We start from the raw sequence: 17,627 nt of genomic DNA, 5'->3' as shown, positions 1-17,627 counted from the left end.
AAAAGGAGTAGCTGGGTGCACCAAAGGTATATTACTAGTGCACCCCACCTCTCTTGCTTGGCTCCCGCTGCCTGGGAGCCAAGCATTTGCCAGGCCCCCTACCCCATAGGCGTGGCGGGGCTGTAGTTAGGGGTCTGTGGCCTAAGTACGGATGGGTGAGGTATCCGGATGTCCCACCCATCCGTACTCAGACCATGACCACTTACTAGAGCACCCTGTCCACTCTGTCTCCAACTTAAAGTACTGCTAGTAGGCTGTTGTGTAGTGGACCATCCCATGTGTGTTTCCCCTTTAAGGGGATGTGTCCCTCCCATAGGCATTGCCCTTTTAAGATGGGCCATGATGAGTTATTAAAAGGGAGCCCTTCAGGCACGTGCGAGAGAATGGCTGCAGACTCCGTAACAGGAATGAAGTGAGTCCGTCTCTCATTATGGCCTGCAGGCCCACCCTGGACAATCAGGGTCTGCAGGCCATGTTGCCATGGGGCCCACCAGCCAGGAAGACAGCCAGGGTCCACATGAGCCGGCAGGTCCAGACCAGCCACCCCTAGAGGCACAGAGCCTCACAGGTGATGGTGTCCCATAGCACCTCAGGGGGGGGCGGCTGGTGCGATGTCCATGACCAGCCTCCACCCCTCATTCCTCTGAGGCACTGAGCCTCCTGATACTAGTGTCCCCTAGTATCACACGGGGGAGCAGGTGCAATGTCCATGACCACCTCCCCCTGAAGGGGCCACTGAGGGACCCTCGGATGTGGAAACAAGGCACAATCACCACACATGAATGGATACGCCAGACACACGGTTGTATTCCCAAAATCTAGGGTTTATTGCAACAAAAATAGTCCCTGTTGGCCAAATGGTCCCACGCCCCGCGACGTGTGTCTAACAGACCTCGGGGGACGCAAGAGAGAGAAAATCGTACATCAGTTGCATATATACAAAATGAGCATCTTACAATCAGTAATGACACATTCGATGCCGCCCCTAATTCATTGCTTTTGATTTGGAGGGGATGATTGACCATTGTGACGAATATGACACCTTGGACCACCATATTTAGTAACAGTTTGCAATCTCGAATTTACAGACACCATTCTTTATTTGCGGGAACACAGCGCTTCTGTTTTCATGGGCAAGCTGCGCGTAGGAGACTGGCACATACCAGGTCTCGCTATCTCTTAGCTTCGATTCATGCTCTAGAGGTCAGCTTGCTCTATGGGGCCTCACTGTGCTCAGAAAGGGGTGCTGTAAAGAAGAACATAATTCAACTGTTTAAATGTTAGTTTCGCACATTGCTATTCTTTTAGGAGACTTGCTGGCATTCGTGTACTGATTAAAATGCCTTGCTCCCTGCCTTCAAGGATGTGTGAGGGAGGGAACCGGGCATTTCTGTCTGGCTTTCCAGTGTAATGTTTCAACATGTCTTTTAGTAGCCTTGGACCATTGAAGCGAAATAATATCTACAGCAAAGCAGTTTTACATGAGGCAAAGTGGCAACGTTACAGAGAGCAGAGAGAAAACAAAAGGGCGATTCTGGTCATCTTAAAATGGCCGTACTCTAGTTGAGCTAATAGCTACTTAATGACTCAAGAGCATATATTCTTGACACTTTAAATGAGGCAGTTGGTCTTCGGCCAACCAATTATCATGCATTGCCCTCCACTCGAGGGGTGATTAGCTTTTCTGGACTGACAAACCCTCCTCTTGGCCGTATGCCAAACACCTCATCCATACATTGTATCCTCCTCCGACCAAGTGTTTAGATCAGATTCGGAATCTGATTCAAATTCTGACTAATATACACTCGTTGTCTCCTCTTTATTATTATCAATGTCGATTGCCATGAATTCTTTAATGGTTTTGGATTCATTACTATTGTGAGTGTTTGATTTAGTAGTATTTTTTCTTTCTATCATTTGTACACATTCTTCGCTAATTTCAGTGCATATTATGGGGAGACAATGTATGCAACAACAACATGTCATGAATATTCCTAAAATTGCTACTAAGATTGCAAATAGCTTCCATCCCCAGGACCACAACACTTCCCAGAACCAGGAGCTTATGTTCAATTCCCAGCTTCCTTCAGGGGGGTGGAGATCAGAGCTTAATACATGCAGTTTTCTTATCGCTTCAAAGATCGTGGGGGAGGAGTCACTTACAAATACGCAGCACGCTGATCCCACGATTTTGCAAACACCGCCGTGACCAACTAAGATTATATCAAGGGCCATTCTATTTTGTAGTGACATTAATCTAATTCCTCTTTCTTCAAGGGTCATGTTATACAATATGTCGGCTGTTCCATTTATTGTTTCTTTTAATATTCTGGACAGTCTTATATTATAAGAGTTTATTGCTCGGCCCCAAAATGGTATACATGATTTTGCTATATCTCCTATAATCAACCCCTCTGCAATATTTCGGCGAGGTCATGACTTGGTCAATTTGGCTATATCTGCTGTTTTTGAAAGGAACACTCCAGGGAACAGAAAACCTAAATAACAAGTACCTCCCCAGTTTCTAGGTAACCAAGGATATGCTTTTTCCCCACATATAAAGTACACAGGATCTCCCACATATATTGGTTCCACTTCTTTATCAAGGAATGCTATATTTTTGCATCTAGTGAATGTCCCCACCCGAAAAGAGCCCTTTTTCTGTAAACAAAAGGGGACAGAACGTGGATTATAATTCACTATATAGGAAGGTGGCTCTGCATCTTTGTTTCCTTTTGGGTTCATTTGAAACGTGATCACAGATGATTTGTAGGGCACAGGCAATCTATCCTGTGGCATTATTGCTGGTGTAATTAATTGTCCTTTTTGGAATATGGAGCAACCCACCGGTTTCATAATGATTTCTTCAAATTCATTCATATTTGTTTTGTCTAATTGACCAGTTTTACTTTCGTTCCATTTCCCATAATATAAGGCACTCGGAGAGGCATAGCATGCAGAAGTCAATGGCAGGGGCTGTACATACCATCCTATTCCCTTACCACCATGCTGGGGCAAATGGGCACAAACCCAACAATTGTTTTTCCTTAGTATTGAGTGTGTCATATTCATAATTAATAGCAATGAGTTGTTCCCATACCCTTCCCTATGTCTTTCTTCCATCGGGGATAAGGTATAGGAAATCACATGAGCTGGGCTTTCCATCGTGGAAATGTTTACAACAGGCAAAAGTATCTTTAGAGGGTGTATTTCCTCCAGGTACCATAATACTGATACTGTTAATATTGGGGCCAGTCTACTCATTATACACATTATTATTGTTAAACCCAGCATACAATTCTTCCGACTATGTCCTTTTTTCACCTTTCTATGTACTGTGTTTAACTCATTATCAGCATTGGTGCAGGAGGAGACGTTTACTGGTTCCTGCATCTTCTCTCGTCCTTCTTCTTGTGCCGTGCTTGTCGTGAATATCTCCTGTCAATGCGCTTCTTGGGATGTTAGAGAGTTCGATAAATGTCTACAGTCTTTCCATGCGAGTTTGTTATCAGCCTGGATTGCTTATTTGTTTGGCAAGGTCTCCGTGCATTTGCACATTGCTCTAGAGTTTCAGAGCAGCTGCCTTTGTTCCATGTGCACCCCGCTTGTTCGCTCAGGTTCCGGACACATGGATTTAGCACAGAGGAGTTGCGTTTGCTGAGCTGTCTGGCTTGCACAACTCTCTGGCCACTCTCCTCTAGGCCTCCGGTTCCTTCTTCATCCGAGAATAGGAAACAGAGGCAATACAATCACAAAGAAAAGATGAAGATGTGATCACGCCTTTTTTCTGCTCCGCAGGTTATACCGATTTGCTCCTGGTATCATGTGATCAACAAATAGTGCAGGTGCACCTCCGGTCTCAAGCTTGGAGTCAGCCTGGGGAACAATGGCAGATGATGATGGGTGCCCAGGCGACGATACAGGCTGTGGCGCAACAGAAGATGGTGGGCGCCACAGAGGTATGCGCTTGATGTCGGCCAGCAATGATGCAGAATCTGCTGGACAACGTTGGGGCACTCTTTGCCCTTCCTCTTTTATGGCAATCTCATCAGGCTTTGTTTCAGGATCAGGCAGTTTCTGTGGCAAAGAACTGGCAGTTGTAGTTTTCGTTTCTGGTACTGCTGTCTCTTTTTGGTCGTTTTCCCCATCAATCAAAGTGTCAATTGGTGGTGGAACTTTCTTGGCGTGCGTGGCATGGATCCACGCTTTTCGTCCATCCACTCGCATTTCTGTCTGCGTAGGCAGGAGAATCTGATAGGGCCCACACCACCTGGGTGCTAACAATGTTTTTCTTTCAAAAATGTTCAGCAGCACCCAGTTTCCTGGCTCCAATGCATGTCCTGGGCCAGTATATCTTATTGGCAGCGCCTCCTGCACCTGCTGATGAATCAAACGCAGTTTTTTCATTAACAGATTACAATAAATGCTGAGTACAGGGTGTTCTACATCTCTCAGCCTCTTCGGCTGAGGCGCATTCCATAAATTCGCCGGTCTCCCCATGATTATTTCATATGGGGAGAGCCCAGTTCTCGCCTGTACCGATGTTCGCATGCACAGTAACGCTAGGGGCAATGCATCTACCCAACTTAGCTTACTACCTGCACAGATCTTGCTAATTTTAGCTTTCAAGATTCAGTTGTGGCGTTCAATAAGACCGGCCGACGTCGGATGTCTCGAACTATGGAATCGCTTATCAATCTGTAGGCCTGCGCAGATTTGCAGTATTACTGCGCCTACAAAATGCGGTCCATTGTCCGACCATATAACACGGGACAGACCAAAGCGAGAGAAATACTCCTTCAGCATTACTTTCGCTGTGCTCATGGCAGTGCAGTCTTTCAATGGATACGCTTCCACCCACTTGCTGAACACACATATGACCACCAGAACGTACTTCAAGTTTTGCCATCTCTCCATTTCTATGAAATCAAAATGGATCACCTCAAATGGCATAGAGGGAGGGCCAAAACCTCCTGTTGGAGTCACCGTTCCCTTCCCCACATTGTGTTGTAGGCATGTGATGTAATTTTGTACTAACCTCTCAACATTCTTTTTTATGAGTGGATTTTTCCAAACTGTGGCTAAATGTTGCATCTTCTTTGCACAAATATGGGTGGGACTGTGAGCCATTGTAACCATTGCATTCACATAGGCATTTGGCAACATCCAATTCCTGCCCTCCTTATCCACCCAACAACCCTCCAAATCCAATTCTGCAGAGCCCTCAGCCCACCCTTGTATTTCATCGACAGTGGCTTCCGCCTGCATCTCTTTGACAGTGGCAATTCCATTTTCTATCATACAGGGTACTTCCTCCGATTGTACTGTTCACATTCTCGTGTTTAAATCAGTGGCAGTTTGTTTCGCAATTCTGTCTGCAAATGCGTTTCCCTCTCCCACCTTGCATGTCACCTTTTTATGTGCTTCACACTTTACTATCGCCAAGTGCTTTGGACACGTAAGTGCAGAACAGATGGTTTCCTAATTAAGGAAACCCACGTCCCCTGCACACTATCAACATGGGCCTAGGCCTGTGTGTAATTTTAAGGTACTCACATTTCCCTTGTTTGATTTATAGAAGAGGTAATTGTAGTGATTACATTCTCCTTGCATTAGCAGGAGATTTTTTTCTTTTGAGATGCCCAAATTAATCTTTGACAATTCATCTGTTTATCAAAAAAACAGTTATTTATTGCAATTATAACAAAGGAACATTAAATATTTGATCTGGCCCAACGCGTTTCGAGTATTACTTTCACTCTTCATCAGGGGCAAAAATGTTCTGTTTTCTTTATACAATAGTTATTCTCTAGAGAGAAGATAGATTGATGATACAGTGTTAATAGTTAATTCCAATACTTAAAATTCATTAGTGCATATAAGGCAAAACAAAAACTTTTTTAACTAAGAAAAAGCACATCATGTGTTCTTGCTATATTTGTCATTGCTGCATTTGTTTAGCTCAATATCAGTAGCCAATATTTAGCAAAGGGAAAACATCATTACAGTTCATGGCTAATGCTAGGTGCCTACATAGGTGAATGACAAACTTAACTTTTCATGGATATAACATGTAAAGGATAAGTAAATGTAAAGTAAATGTAAAGGAAAGAAATCAAATAATAGTTAACAGTTTCTCTAAGGTAGATACTAGGGTACTTACTTAAAAAACGAAAAGTGGTTTCCCAGTGGTGGCAATTACACTTCAAACTGATTGTTAGTGAGGTGGAGAATCCTAGTGCTTCCTAACCTATAATGGATAATAGAGTTAAATTGTGAAATAGCTTGGCCAGCATGGACAGCTTAGTGGTCATACACTTACTTGTAACCGTAATAAATGGTTCCACAGACAGGCATCTACTGCATCTCTGTGTGAAGATACTGGGGATGTTAGGTAGTCCCTCTCTAGAGGCTGAAAAAACAAAATAATAATTACCATGGGAAAGATGAGATGAAGCCAAATGAGCTGGAGGGCTCAATGTGGCTAAGTAGAGGATAAACGGCTTGCCAGGTCTACTTACAAAAGAGAGTTGGATTATCCAGAAGATGTTGAATGTGTCTGTAATAGGAACAACTCCATTCGCTTCCATTTTAAGTGGGGAATTACTCGGATCGAGTATTTATGCTCGCGGATGACGTCATCCATGCATGCGCGTGGTGACGTCACGTCGCGGCCATTTTGTATGTTTATAGTCATTTCGCGCATGCGTGAGAACGACGGGGGTTACGTCAGAGTCTATCAGATGACTGAAGAGAAGTAAATATATATACAGCCTATGTGGATGTTTCTAGGCGAGACAAATGTTCGCGGGTGACGTCATCTGCAGATGTGTGTTATGGCGTCACTTCGTGACCATTTTGTTGGTTATCTTTCACGCATTAGCGCGACCGACGGGGATTATTTTAGAGTCTAACAGATGACTAATTAGAGGACTTGGAAGGGGAAAATAGGTAAAGAGGTAGATAAAAATAGAAAGGTATCCAAACGGTGGAAGAGATAAATACATAATCAGATGAACGAGTATAATGGATAAAATAAATGTAGGAAGTAAAGGTAAAACTTATAAAAAGCTGTTTGTCATTAAACCATAAGGCACCAGTACATTAAAACAAATCAACAATATTGTGTGTGTATCAAATGTACAAAAAACCTTTCAGCTGACCCACCAAGGGGTGTACATTCTTATCACCTTGTCATGTTTACGTTCAATTTTAATTTACCCTCGTAAAGTTCAGTTTTATCAATTTAGAGGAAAATGTAATTAGGTATATAAATGATATAGTGGAAAATCTAATTTTTGTCAAAACTTAAATTGTCGTTATAAAAACAAGAGATCCCTGGACCACGATCTGAGGTGTGTCTACAGAAATGGACCCAAGTAGTACTCCTCATTCATCCCCAGAGGGAACATTGCATCTAGTTTTTGTATCCAGTAGAGTCCTCTTTGAGCTAAAGGTCTTGGTACATCACATCCTCTAGGTAGGTGTGAATGATTCGTTTCACTTGGAAACTCTGACTCGAGTATTTTAGCGTGTGTATTAAACTCTTGGTTTCTTTCCTCGTGTTCCCTTGGAGGAGCTCTTCTCTTTCTTGCAAATTAGTTCTTACAGTTGCCTTATCCAATGTTTCTGATGGGTACCCTCTTTTTAGGAATCTCTGTTTTATGATGTCATATTCATTTTGGAGTGTGCCTTGGTCTGATGTTATCCTCTTGAGTCTTAGTAATTGACTATAAGGCAAGTTTTCTTTTAAATGTTTTGGGTGAAAGCTGCTACGATGAAGGCAACTGTTGACATCTGTTGGTTTTCTCTATATCTTGGTCTTAAGTGCAGACAGCAATCGTACAATCAAAGGGCCATGTTGAATTCTAGCCCGATGTGATGTTAGAAAACCTCTCTCGGCCCACAGTCCGCCAAAATTATGAACCACGCCAAAGGCGTACTGGCTATCAGTATAAATGTTCACGCTTACATTTTCAGAAATTTCACAAGCTCTCGTTAAGGCAAGTATTTCCGCGGCTTGAGCGGAGTTGTAAGGAATTCCTTTACTCTCTACAATGTTTTTTTATGTCGTGATGGCATATGCAGTAATTGATGTGCCAGCAGCTAATTTAAAACAGGAACTGTCACAAAACAGTTCTCCATCTGGTTCTTTTAGTGGCGTATGACTTAAATCAATTCTCCCTTTTGTCTCTTCCTCAGTAACCATTAAACAATCATGGGGAGGTGATTCATTTCCACCAATGTCTTCCCCTGGCATTGGCATCAATTCTGCTGGATTAAAAGCGCTACACCTCATAATTTGAATGTGGGGTGCGAATAGCACTATTTCATATCTAGTTAATCTAGCAGAGGTGAGGTGTTGCGTCTGCGTTCTATTTAATAGAACGTCTATGGCATGTGGCACCATCCAAATTAAGGTGTGCCCCAATACCATCCCTTCCGTTTGTTTCACTGACGCAGAAGCCGCTGCAATAGCTCGCAAACATTGTGGTAGTGCGCGTGCTGCAGGGTCCAGCGCGACCGCACAGCCTATTTCTTCCACCTTGTTCCTGCGTTAAAACAGACAACGCGCAGCCTTCATTCTCATGCACAAACAACCTAAAAACCTTTTTATAATTTGGCGTGCCCAGAACTTTAGCAGAGCACAGTCCAGTTTTAAGCAAATCAAATGCTTTCTGACATTCTTCATTCCACTGTAAAGGCATCACTACATCCTTTTTTGTCAACTCCACCATTGGCTTCACAATTAATGCAAAATTCATAATCCACTGGCGGCAATAAGAAACCATGCCAATTATGGCTCTAACTCCTCTCTTCGTTTTTGGAATAGGCATACCAGAAATGCTCTCTATTCTCTCTGGTGTTAGTCTTCTCCCTTCTTTTGAAAGTAGGTAACCCAAATATGCTACCTCCTTCTGACAATACTGGAATTTCTTTAAGCTCGCTTTGTGGCCATGCGCAGCTAGATGAGTCAATAACAAGACCGTGCTTTTTTTTACAAATCTATTCCGTGTCAACAGCAATTAATAGATCGTCAATATACTGGAGCAATACACAACCTGCCGGAAGTTCTAACATGTCTAGCTGTTCTTTCAATGCTCTACTGTATATACTCAGACTTTCAGTGTAGCCTTGTGGAATGCGTGTGAATGTGAATGATCGTCCTCCTAACGTAAAGGCGAACAAATATCTGCTTTCCTTGTGTACTGGAATGCTGAAGAAAGCATTCTTCAAATCAATAACACTAAAGTATTCTGCTGAAGCAAGAATCATTGTCAAAATTGTGGTAACATCTGAAACTAACGGGAATTGGGGATCTACTACTTTGTTTAATGCACGCAGATCAATTGTGAAATGGTACGGTACCTCATTACCCCCTTTCTTATACACTGGAAGAATGGGGCTGTTACATGTGCTGCCTGTAATCTCTTCAATCACTCCCAATTTCACCAAATCAGAAACAATACTTTTCAATCCATTCTCTCCTTCTGTTGAAATTTTATACTGCGGAATATGTGGTAACGTTACTCCTTCTTTTAAAACAATTTTCACTGGTTCTATCTTCAAGCATCCCCCATCATTGTCATTCACTGCCCAAATACAAGTTGGCACTTTACTCAATTCCCCTGTTAAAGATTTAGTCACAAATTCAGATGTTGGCATAGTCTGAGGAGAAATAGTTAAAAATACCCCATGTGGCATACAGTGGATAACTGCACTTAATTTTTTCAATAAATTTAATCCTAGAAGATTTTCCCTACAATGCTCTGTTAAAAGAAATGGACAATGTTCAATAAAAGGCCCTATTGTCACTGCTACTGATTTGGACTCAGGATTTATTACTGGGGTACCTGCGAACCATACTGAGATATTTTTTCGCCCTGACAGAGGTATATCTGGAACCAAGTGATGATCTATCGAGCACTTCTGTGCCCCCGTGTCTACGAGGAATCTATGCTCTTCATTCCCGACTTTCATCTCTAAGTAGGGTCCTTTCTGATTCATGGGAATTGACACTGGTTCCAACCCCTGCCGTGGGCTGTCCTATTGTGGTAACAACACATCATCTGAAGTGTAGTCACTGCTATTATTGTAATATGCACCCGATTGAGTATCAAAAATGTTGCCGCCTCTTCCTCTATTTCCATTTTGTGCACCCAGCTGATTTTGACTCTGGGTAAAGGTAGTTTGATTCGGAGCCTGTCCTTGATTCTGTGCACCATTTCCTTGATTATTTTGGTGTTGTTGCATATGGTTTCTGTTGTGGCCATTTGTTCCTGGGTGCCCTCTGTGCTGCCTTCTCTGACCATACCCGCCTCTACTTTGCAGATGTGGACATTGCGCTCGCCAATGTCCTTCCTCTCTGCAATACGCACATTGATTTAATCCCAAAGGCCCTCCTCCATGCATATTCAAATTATTCCTGCCCTGTGCATTTCCCCTTCCCCTGTTGTGTCCCGATACTTGCTGGAGTAACACCCCTACTATCGTTCGCAGGGCTTCTATTCTTATTTGCAAAGGGTACTCATTACATATCTCATTTATTTCCCCCACAGAAATCCTAGGGCTTGACATCCACCTCATTGTTTCCCGCATACACACTTGCAGTCTTCGACTATCACCTATCTGCCCCGGTAGCGGCAAGGATTTCTGCATATAAAGTCCCGCCGCTTTCTTCCTACCTCTTTCAATATCCTTCCCTCCGTATCCCGGTGTGGTAAGTACCTCGGAATATTCCTCATCAAGTTCATTCTTAAATTCAAACAGTCTGCTCACATATTCTTTTATTTCCTCATCTCTCCCTCTACAACGGGCTAATGCATTCAAATCTAACAATCGTTGCGGTGGTAACTTCCCAATTAACTTTTTCCATTGTTCCGACAAATATTCCCCCATGCATTCCAACAATACCTGTCTTTCATTGTTCCTTCTGAAGTCATACAGTGACGCTAGCGTAGATGCCCCATCATTCTCGTCTATATACATTTCCGTCTGTTCTTGCAGCTCACGCTTTCTCTCCTTGCTGATCGCGCTGCGAGTCACTCTCATACATTCATTTTGTTCAAATTCGCTCATAGAGGGGGCAGTCGGGACAGAGGCACCCTCTTGACCAGGACGTGCGGAGGGGGTAGTGAGAAAGGGAGATGTCTGCAGGGGCTGTGGTGATTGTGAAACACTCGGGGCTGGCTAACTAGTGGGCAGTGCAGTTACTAATGCAGCCTGTGGCTGTGCTGGGGTTGGGAGGGGCTGAGCAACGGGAGGGGTTGAGCGACAGCTACTGACGCAGCCTTTTTAGTCTCACTCCTCTGGCCTTGTCTTGTTTCAGTTAATATTTTATTCATTAATTCGTCTGAAGAGTGTAGCTCTCTTTGTGGATATATTTTTTCTATATTCAATTGATCGCGTCTATTTGCCTTCCTCAAACTATTATTCCACTCCTCCTCCCTTTCCTCAGCTTTCTCCGCTTTTGACTTATGCCTGCGCGCATGTTTCGCTCTGCTTCTAAATCAGAGCATTGCTTCCCTCCTCCAGTCCCTAAGGATATCAAGTGCCGCAGGGCGTGCTTTCTTACCTATCAAAACCTTTTCCAGGTTATCTATCCGGTCAATCCCAAAACTCCCATTACTCGGCCACTGAAGATCTTCCTGCTTTCTGGTTTGTTTATGCCAAATGTCGCAAAACATTATTTCTCCCACACCATATTTTACATACATATCATAAGCCGGCGTTCCCCCCGCAGGCGCAACCTGGCCAGTTTCCAAAGATTGTCCGCCGCAGAGGAAAAACCCCGCTAAGGTGGACAATACCCAAGGCATGTTTTAACCTTACCCTTGGCTAATCAAACTTACTCTGGGTGTTTGATTTTGCAAAATCAACTCTCAACCAATATCAGGATTACTTACAAATCGGGCACGACTCACCTGATTAGTCACTTTGTGTTTTCAAGAAACAATTAGTCCGTATACTGACGCAACCAATGACGTTGTGTCTGCGTATCTTGGCTCGGCCACGTTTCAGGACCCTCGCCTCCTTGATCGCTGGCCGGGGACGCCGATCAGGGATCAGCTGTGTGCAGATCTGCAGCAAGGAATCTCATCACTTACGCAGGGCGCCCTGAACACCTCTTGATCCCGCCTCGAACGTTCCTGTCCTCGCCGTTCTTAACGCCTTCCTTATTTTGCAACGTACATGATGGAACAAGTGGGGGAAGGTCCCTATTCGGGCACCATCTTGAAGGGGCCCCTGAGGGACCCTCGGATATGGAAACAAGGCACAATCACCATACACGAATGGATACGCCAGACACGAGGTTGTATTCCCAAAATCTAGGGTTTATTGCAACAAAAATAGCCCCAGTTGGCCAAATGGTCCCATGCCCCGCGACGTGTGTCTAACAGACCTTGGGGCACGCAAGAAAGAGAAAAACGTACATCAGTTATATATATACAAAATGAGCATCTTGCAATCAGTAATGACACATTTGATGCCGCCCCTAATTCATTCCTTTTGATTTGGAGGGGATGATTGACCATCGTGACGAATATGACACCTTGGACCACCATATCTAGTAACAGTTTGCAATCTCGAATTTACAGACACCATTCTTTATTTTCAGGAACACAGCGCTTCTGTTTTCATGGGCAAGCTGCGCGTAGGAGACTGGCACATACCAGATCTTGCTATCCCTTAGCTTCGATTCATGCTCTAGAGGTCAGCTTACTCTCTGGGGCCTCACTGTGCTCAGAAAGGGGGGCCGTAAAGAAGAACATAATTCAACTCTTTAAATGTTAGTTTCGTACATTGCTATTCTTTTAGGAGACTCGCTGGCATTCGTGTACTGATTAAAATGCCTCGCTCTCTGCCTTCAAGGATATGTGAGGGAGGGAACCGGGCATTTCTGTCTGGCTTTCCAGTGTAATGTTTCAACATGTCTTTTAGTAGCCTTGGACCAGTGAAGCGAAACAATATCTACAGCAAAGCAGTTTTACATGAGGCAAAGTGGCAACGTTAGAGAGAGCAGAGAGAAAACAAAATGGCGATTCTGGTCATCTTAAAATGGCCGTACTCTAGTTGAGCTAATAGCTATTTAATGACTCATGAACATATATTCTTGCCTTTTTAAATGAGGCGGTTGGTCTTCGGCTAACCAATTATCATGCATTGCCCTCCACTCGAGGGGTAATTAGCTTTTCTAGACTGACACCCCCGCAACATTGGCAACGAGTCGGAATCTCTGAAAAAAAGGGAGAAGAAGACAACGAGCCCCCACCCCTCACTTGTGTTTGTGAGATAAAGGAGGGTGAGCGAGAAGACGAGCGCCCGACCCCACCGCAAACCAGGATTGACCTGCGCCTCACTGCCTTAGCCGCGGTGCAGGCCAGGGCCACCCTGCAATTGGATGCGCCCGCGGCAGTCCGTCGTAATAAAATGACTATGTGCCCCTATGTGGCCGTCCCAATGGGAAAAGGAACAGATTGGCCGATGCCGCGAGGAAAGGATGTCTCCCGCTGAGAGAGAGCAGTGCTTCCCTACGCACAGGGAAGAAGTTATGAAGCGGCCGTGGCCGCAGGAAAAGCATCGTCTCCTGCCAGGGGTGGGAGCCACGCTGCTGTCCATCCCGCTGAGGGCAGAAGAGGTGAGGTGGCGGCCCCCACTATGCTGCAGTTGCGGGAGCCAGCCTGCAGCACCACGGCAGCGCCTCCCACTGGAGGAAGGGGCAGTATGGTGCGGCCGCAGCTGCAGCAGTAAAAAGAACTTCCCGCTGGTGGCGGGGAGCGGCGCCAACCTGCGACCAGGCAATAGGCAGGGAGAGGAGGCACCCTTTGCCCTGGGTCCTCCCCAGCCACGGCCCTCTGTGAGGAGGATGCTCGTGCGGCTAGAGGAGGATCCAGCATACACCCTCCGCGGCATCCGCCACACCTGATGAAGAACCACCGGGTCCCCACTGTGACCCTGGGCCCGGCGGTCTAATGGAGGAGGTGCTCCGGTCTGGAGCACTGCCACAGTGCTCTTGTAGGAGCAGAAGAAGTACCCGCTGGAGCCCTTAGCATGATCCTGGGCCCGGTGGCAACGGTATGGAAGAGCTCCAGCCTGCCTGGAGCAGCAACAGTACAGGTCCCGGCACGATCCCAGGCCAACAGGCAGTGAACTGAAAACATAGTGCTCCAATCCAGAGCGGCATCGAGGAGAGCCTCAGACTGACTCCGGGCCCTGCAGTGGTGACATGGAGAAAGTGCTCTGGAGCATTGCCACAGTGCTCCGTTAGGAGCAGAACAAACACCCGCCCGAGCCCCCAGCATGATCTCGGGCCCGGCAGTGAAGAGAAAGGGGTGCTCCAGCCTGAAGCAGCACCCGTGTGAGCCCAGAAAGATCCTGGGCACTGTGTGAACCCCAGAAAGATCCTATGCATCAGCAGTGACTACCACTGTTCTCCGGTTGAAGCCAAAGGAGAAAGATATGCTCCCTGCTGGAGCTGAAGTCGTGATAAACGCTCTGGAAGGCCCAGGCCGCGGGCGGTGATCAGTTGAAGTACTCGGATGCAAAGAGAACACACAAGACTGCCCCAACAGTGATCCCTGGCCTGGCAGTGAGTGGAAAAGGACTCCATGTGACTGCAAATCAGCACAGGCTATAATGTGCAAATGGCATTGAGCACAGACATGTCATGTGCTCATAGGATCGGAGGGATGCTGTCAGACTCCGGACCCCAATGGCAGGCACAGGGACGGAGGGGCACCTTGTCTCTGTGCCATGGAGGGAAAGGAAGGAGGACTCTGTGCACCAAAGGCAGCCCTGGGCTAATGGAGTATGGCACAGACCCAGCTCCAACAGTGGCCACACTGTGGCCGACGTGGGACTTCCACCCTCATGCCCCTCAGGGCTCACAGCCATGAGCACCGGGGCATCCTGCGCTCTGTGCACCTCACTTCTCACTAGTAATATAGAGCAGGGGAGGCTGCCTGCGCAGGGCTTGACAAAGTGAATACTGTCCAGCACCCGGGAAGAGGTGCTATACGCTGTCAGGTGATCCGAGAGATCGGTTCACACCACAGACCTAGGATGCCAGTCCAGTCCCCCACTGCCAGCCGGATTAGGGCCTGTACAAAGGCATGGCACAACAAGGATGAAGGAAATCACCCCAGAGCAGTGTCATCAGGAAACAGGACACCCTGACATCGAGGGCACCGTGCCTGCCCTACAAGTGGCCTCGACACCCTGCCACTATTGTCCCCTTCACTCCGGAGCAGTGCCATCAGAAAACAGGACACCCTGACATTGAGGGTACCTTACCTGCCCTACAAGTGGCCTTGATACTCTGCCACTAATGTCCCTTACTGTACTGTCTGAGGACCAGGGAGCTAGAGCCTGCCACTGATTACACCCTGGCTGCCTACCACTAACGTCACCTGGCGGGTCATCCGGTCGAAGGACCAGGCCAGCGTGGGCTTTGGGAGAGATACCTACCGGCCCCCTGATTTCAACCACCACCTGAGGTTGGACCAACGAACAAGGGTGGCCTTGACACCCCCGTGAGGAAGCGGTACACTGGGCAAGGTAAGGGTTGCAGCTCCTCAGAAGTGCTTGTGCACCCTCATGTGCCACTAGAGAGGAGCACTTTGTGGACTGGAGGAACATTGCCGAAAAGTGGGTGAGTGAGGCCTCGTCACCCCGTACCCAGTAAGCAGTCCGTGGAGCAGTCTGGACGCCCAGCGAACTGCGTCTCGCAGCACTGCGCTGAAAGTCAAGGGACTATGCTGATGTGGCCCCTGGCGGGTCCCAGGTGTGGCTTTGCCGGTTTGGAACGGTACCATCAATGGACCTGGATCCTGGGAGGTTACTCCTGCACAGACTTCCCTCAACATCAAGGGACTAGGCCGAACTGACCCCTGGCACCCGCCAGGCGCGTCTCTGCCGGATTGTGAACTGTATCATTAAGGGACCTGGACACGTGGGAGTGACTCATGAACAGACGCTGATGGAGGATAAACTGGTCTCCTGCAGTCCTGCTAGTGCTTTAAGAGTACTCAGTAAACATGTGTTTTGATGCTGTGAACCTGCATAATATTTACATGCTTAAAGTGGTCTCATTAAAGGACAGTGATGGGAAGCTGGGCTCCCGCAGTTGGTAGGAGTGCTTTATATGGTACCAGTGGCTACCCATGAGCGTCATGCAATGGTGGCAATTCCATACCCCAGGTTAATAAAGGGTTTGTAACTTGCGGTCCCACTGCCAACCATCCACCGGGGGTGTGCCCATGTGACCGTCACCTGAGGGTGAGGGGTCGGTAGGTGATATGTATATAATAATGTGAGACCATAAGTGTGTGAATGTCAAATTCTGTTTGAAGTTGGTCCCACGACTCTGAATTAATGTTGTTCTGTAAAGGGAGGGGGGGAAATCAGTTACGTTGTATTATCAGTTGTTTTGTTCCTTATGAAAAAGGAGGGATGTTGTGTAGTGGACCATCCCATGTGTGTTTCCCCTTTAAGGGGATGTGTCCCTCCCATAGGCATTGGCCTTTTAAGATGGGCCATGACTACATCATGGCCCAAGTTAAGAAAAGGGAGCCCTGCAGGCATGTGCGAGAGAACGGCTGCAGAATCTGTAACAGGAATGAACTGAGTCCGTCTCTCATTATGGCCTGCAGGCCCACCCTGGACAATCAGGGCCTGCAGTCCATGTTGCCATGAGGCCCACCTGCCAGGAAGACAGCCAGGGTCCGCAAGAGCTGGCAGGTCCAGACCTGACACCCCTAGAGGCACAGTGCCTCACAGGTGCTGGTGTCCCATAGACCCTCGGGGGGGGGGGCTGGTACGATGTCCATGACCATCCCCGACCCCTCAATCCCCCGAGGCACTGAGCCTCCTGATACTGGTGTCCCATAGTATCACACAGGGGAGCGGTGCGATGTCCATGACTGTAGTATAATGATACAGTGGAAGCTGTGGAGTGATTTGATGGACTCTTTTATTGTGGCTCCTGATCAGCTTTATTGATACAGCTAGCACAACTGTCCATGAACTCTGGGGCAACAGGCCCTCAAAACTGCTTGAGACAACATGGGAAATAAAGTCCATAAATGTCTTGATGTCAGTTCTGAAGAGGAGCACCAGGGAGCTGAACCTGCTCCGTGCCCTCTGCTCCGGCTTCTCACGCTTCGCGCTCTTACAAGCTTCCATTTCCTTGTTTGGCGAGATCTCGCAAAACTAAGTAGTCTTGCGGTATCTCTACACACCTCCCCTTGATAATGCAGAACAGTTTATTGCATAACATAGTCATTGTATCTCACCGGTTTTCTGTGTTCCCTTCTCGGCCGATCTTCTTTCCCGCCGCTGGTGTCCAGTGCTTGACCAGTTTCCTGGACGGCATCTGGCGCCTCTACTTCAGCTTCTTCCTCCGCAAACTCTTTCCCTCCTGCTTCCACTCCTTTTTCTCGCAAAGTCTCTCTGTCGGGTCCTTCATGGGATTGGTTTCCTCTTGTGGCTTTTCTCCTTCACGATTCTGCTCAAACATGGCTACTCTCTCCATGTTCCATGTGCGGCCATCCTCAGTGCGGACATGGTTGGTTCCTCTATGAATCACTCTTATGGGCTGACTGAACTTCGAACCAGTCATTTGGTCC

General features: G+C 46.7%; 1 protein-coding gene across 1 annotated transcript in view; it reads left to right on the top strand.

The window, feature by feature from the left end:
• The window catches only part of LOC138505089 (sperm-specific sodium:proton exchanger-like), a 607,661-nt gene extending 590,446 nt beyond the window's left edge, over positions 1 to 17,215 (top strand). The window contains exon 5 of the mRNA XM_069625405.1: positions 16,993 to 17,215. Coding sequence (XP_069481506.1) covers positions 16,993 to 17,215 — 223 coding nt within the window. The remainder of the gene's footprint in view (positions 1 to 16,992) is intronic.
• The last annotated feature ends 412 nt before the right edge of the window (positions 17,216 to 17,627 follow it).

The sequence above is a fragment of the Ambystoma mexicanum genome, chromosome 11, assembly GCF_040938575.1.
Source record: "Ambystoma mexicanum isolate Mex_15411 chromosome 11, UKY_AmexF1_1, whole genome shotgun sequence".
Classification (NCBI taxonomy): Eukaryota; Metazoa; Chordata; class Amphibia; order Caudata; family Ambystomatidae; genus Ambystoma; species Ambystoma mexicanum.
This window is presented reverse-complemented; position numbering and strand designations above follow the sequence as displayed.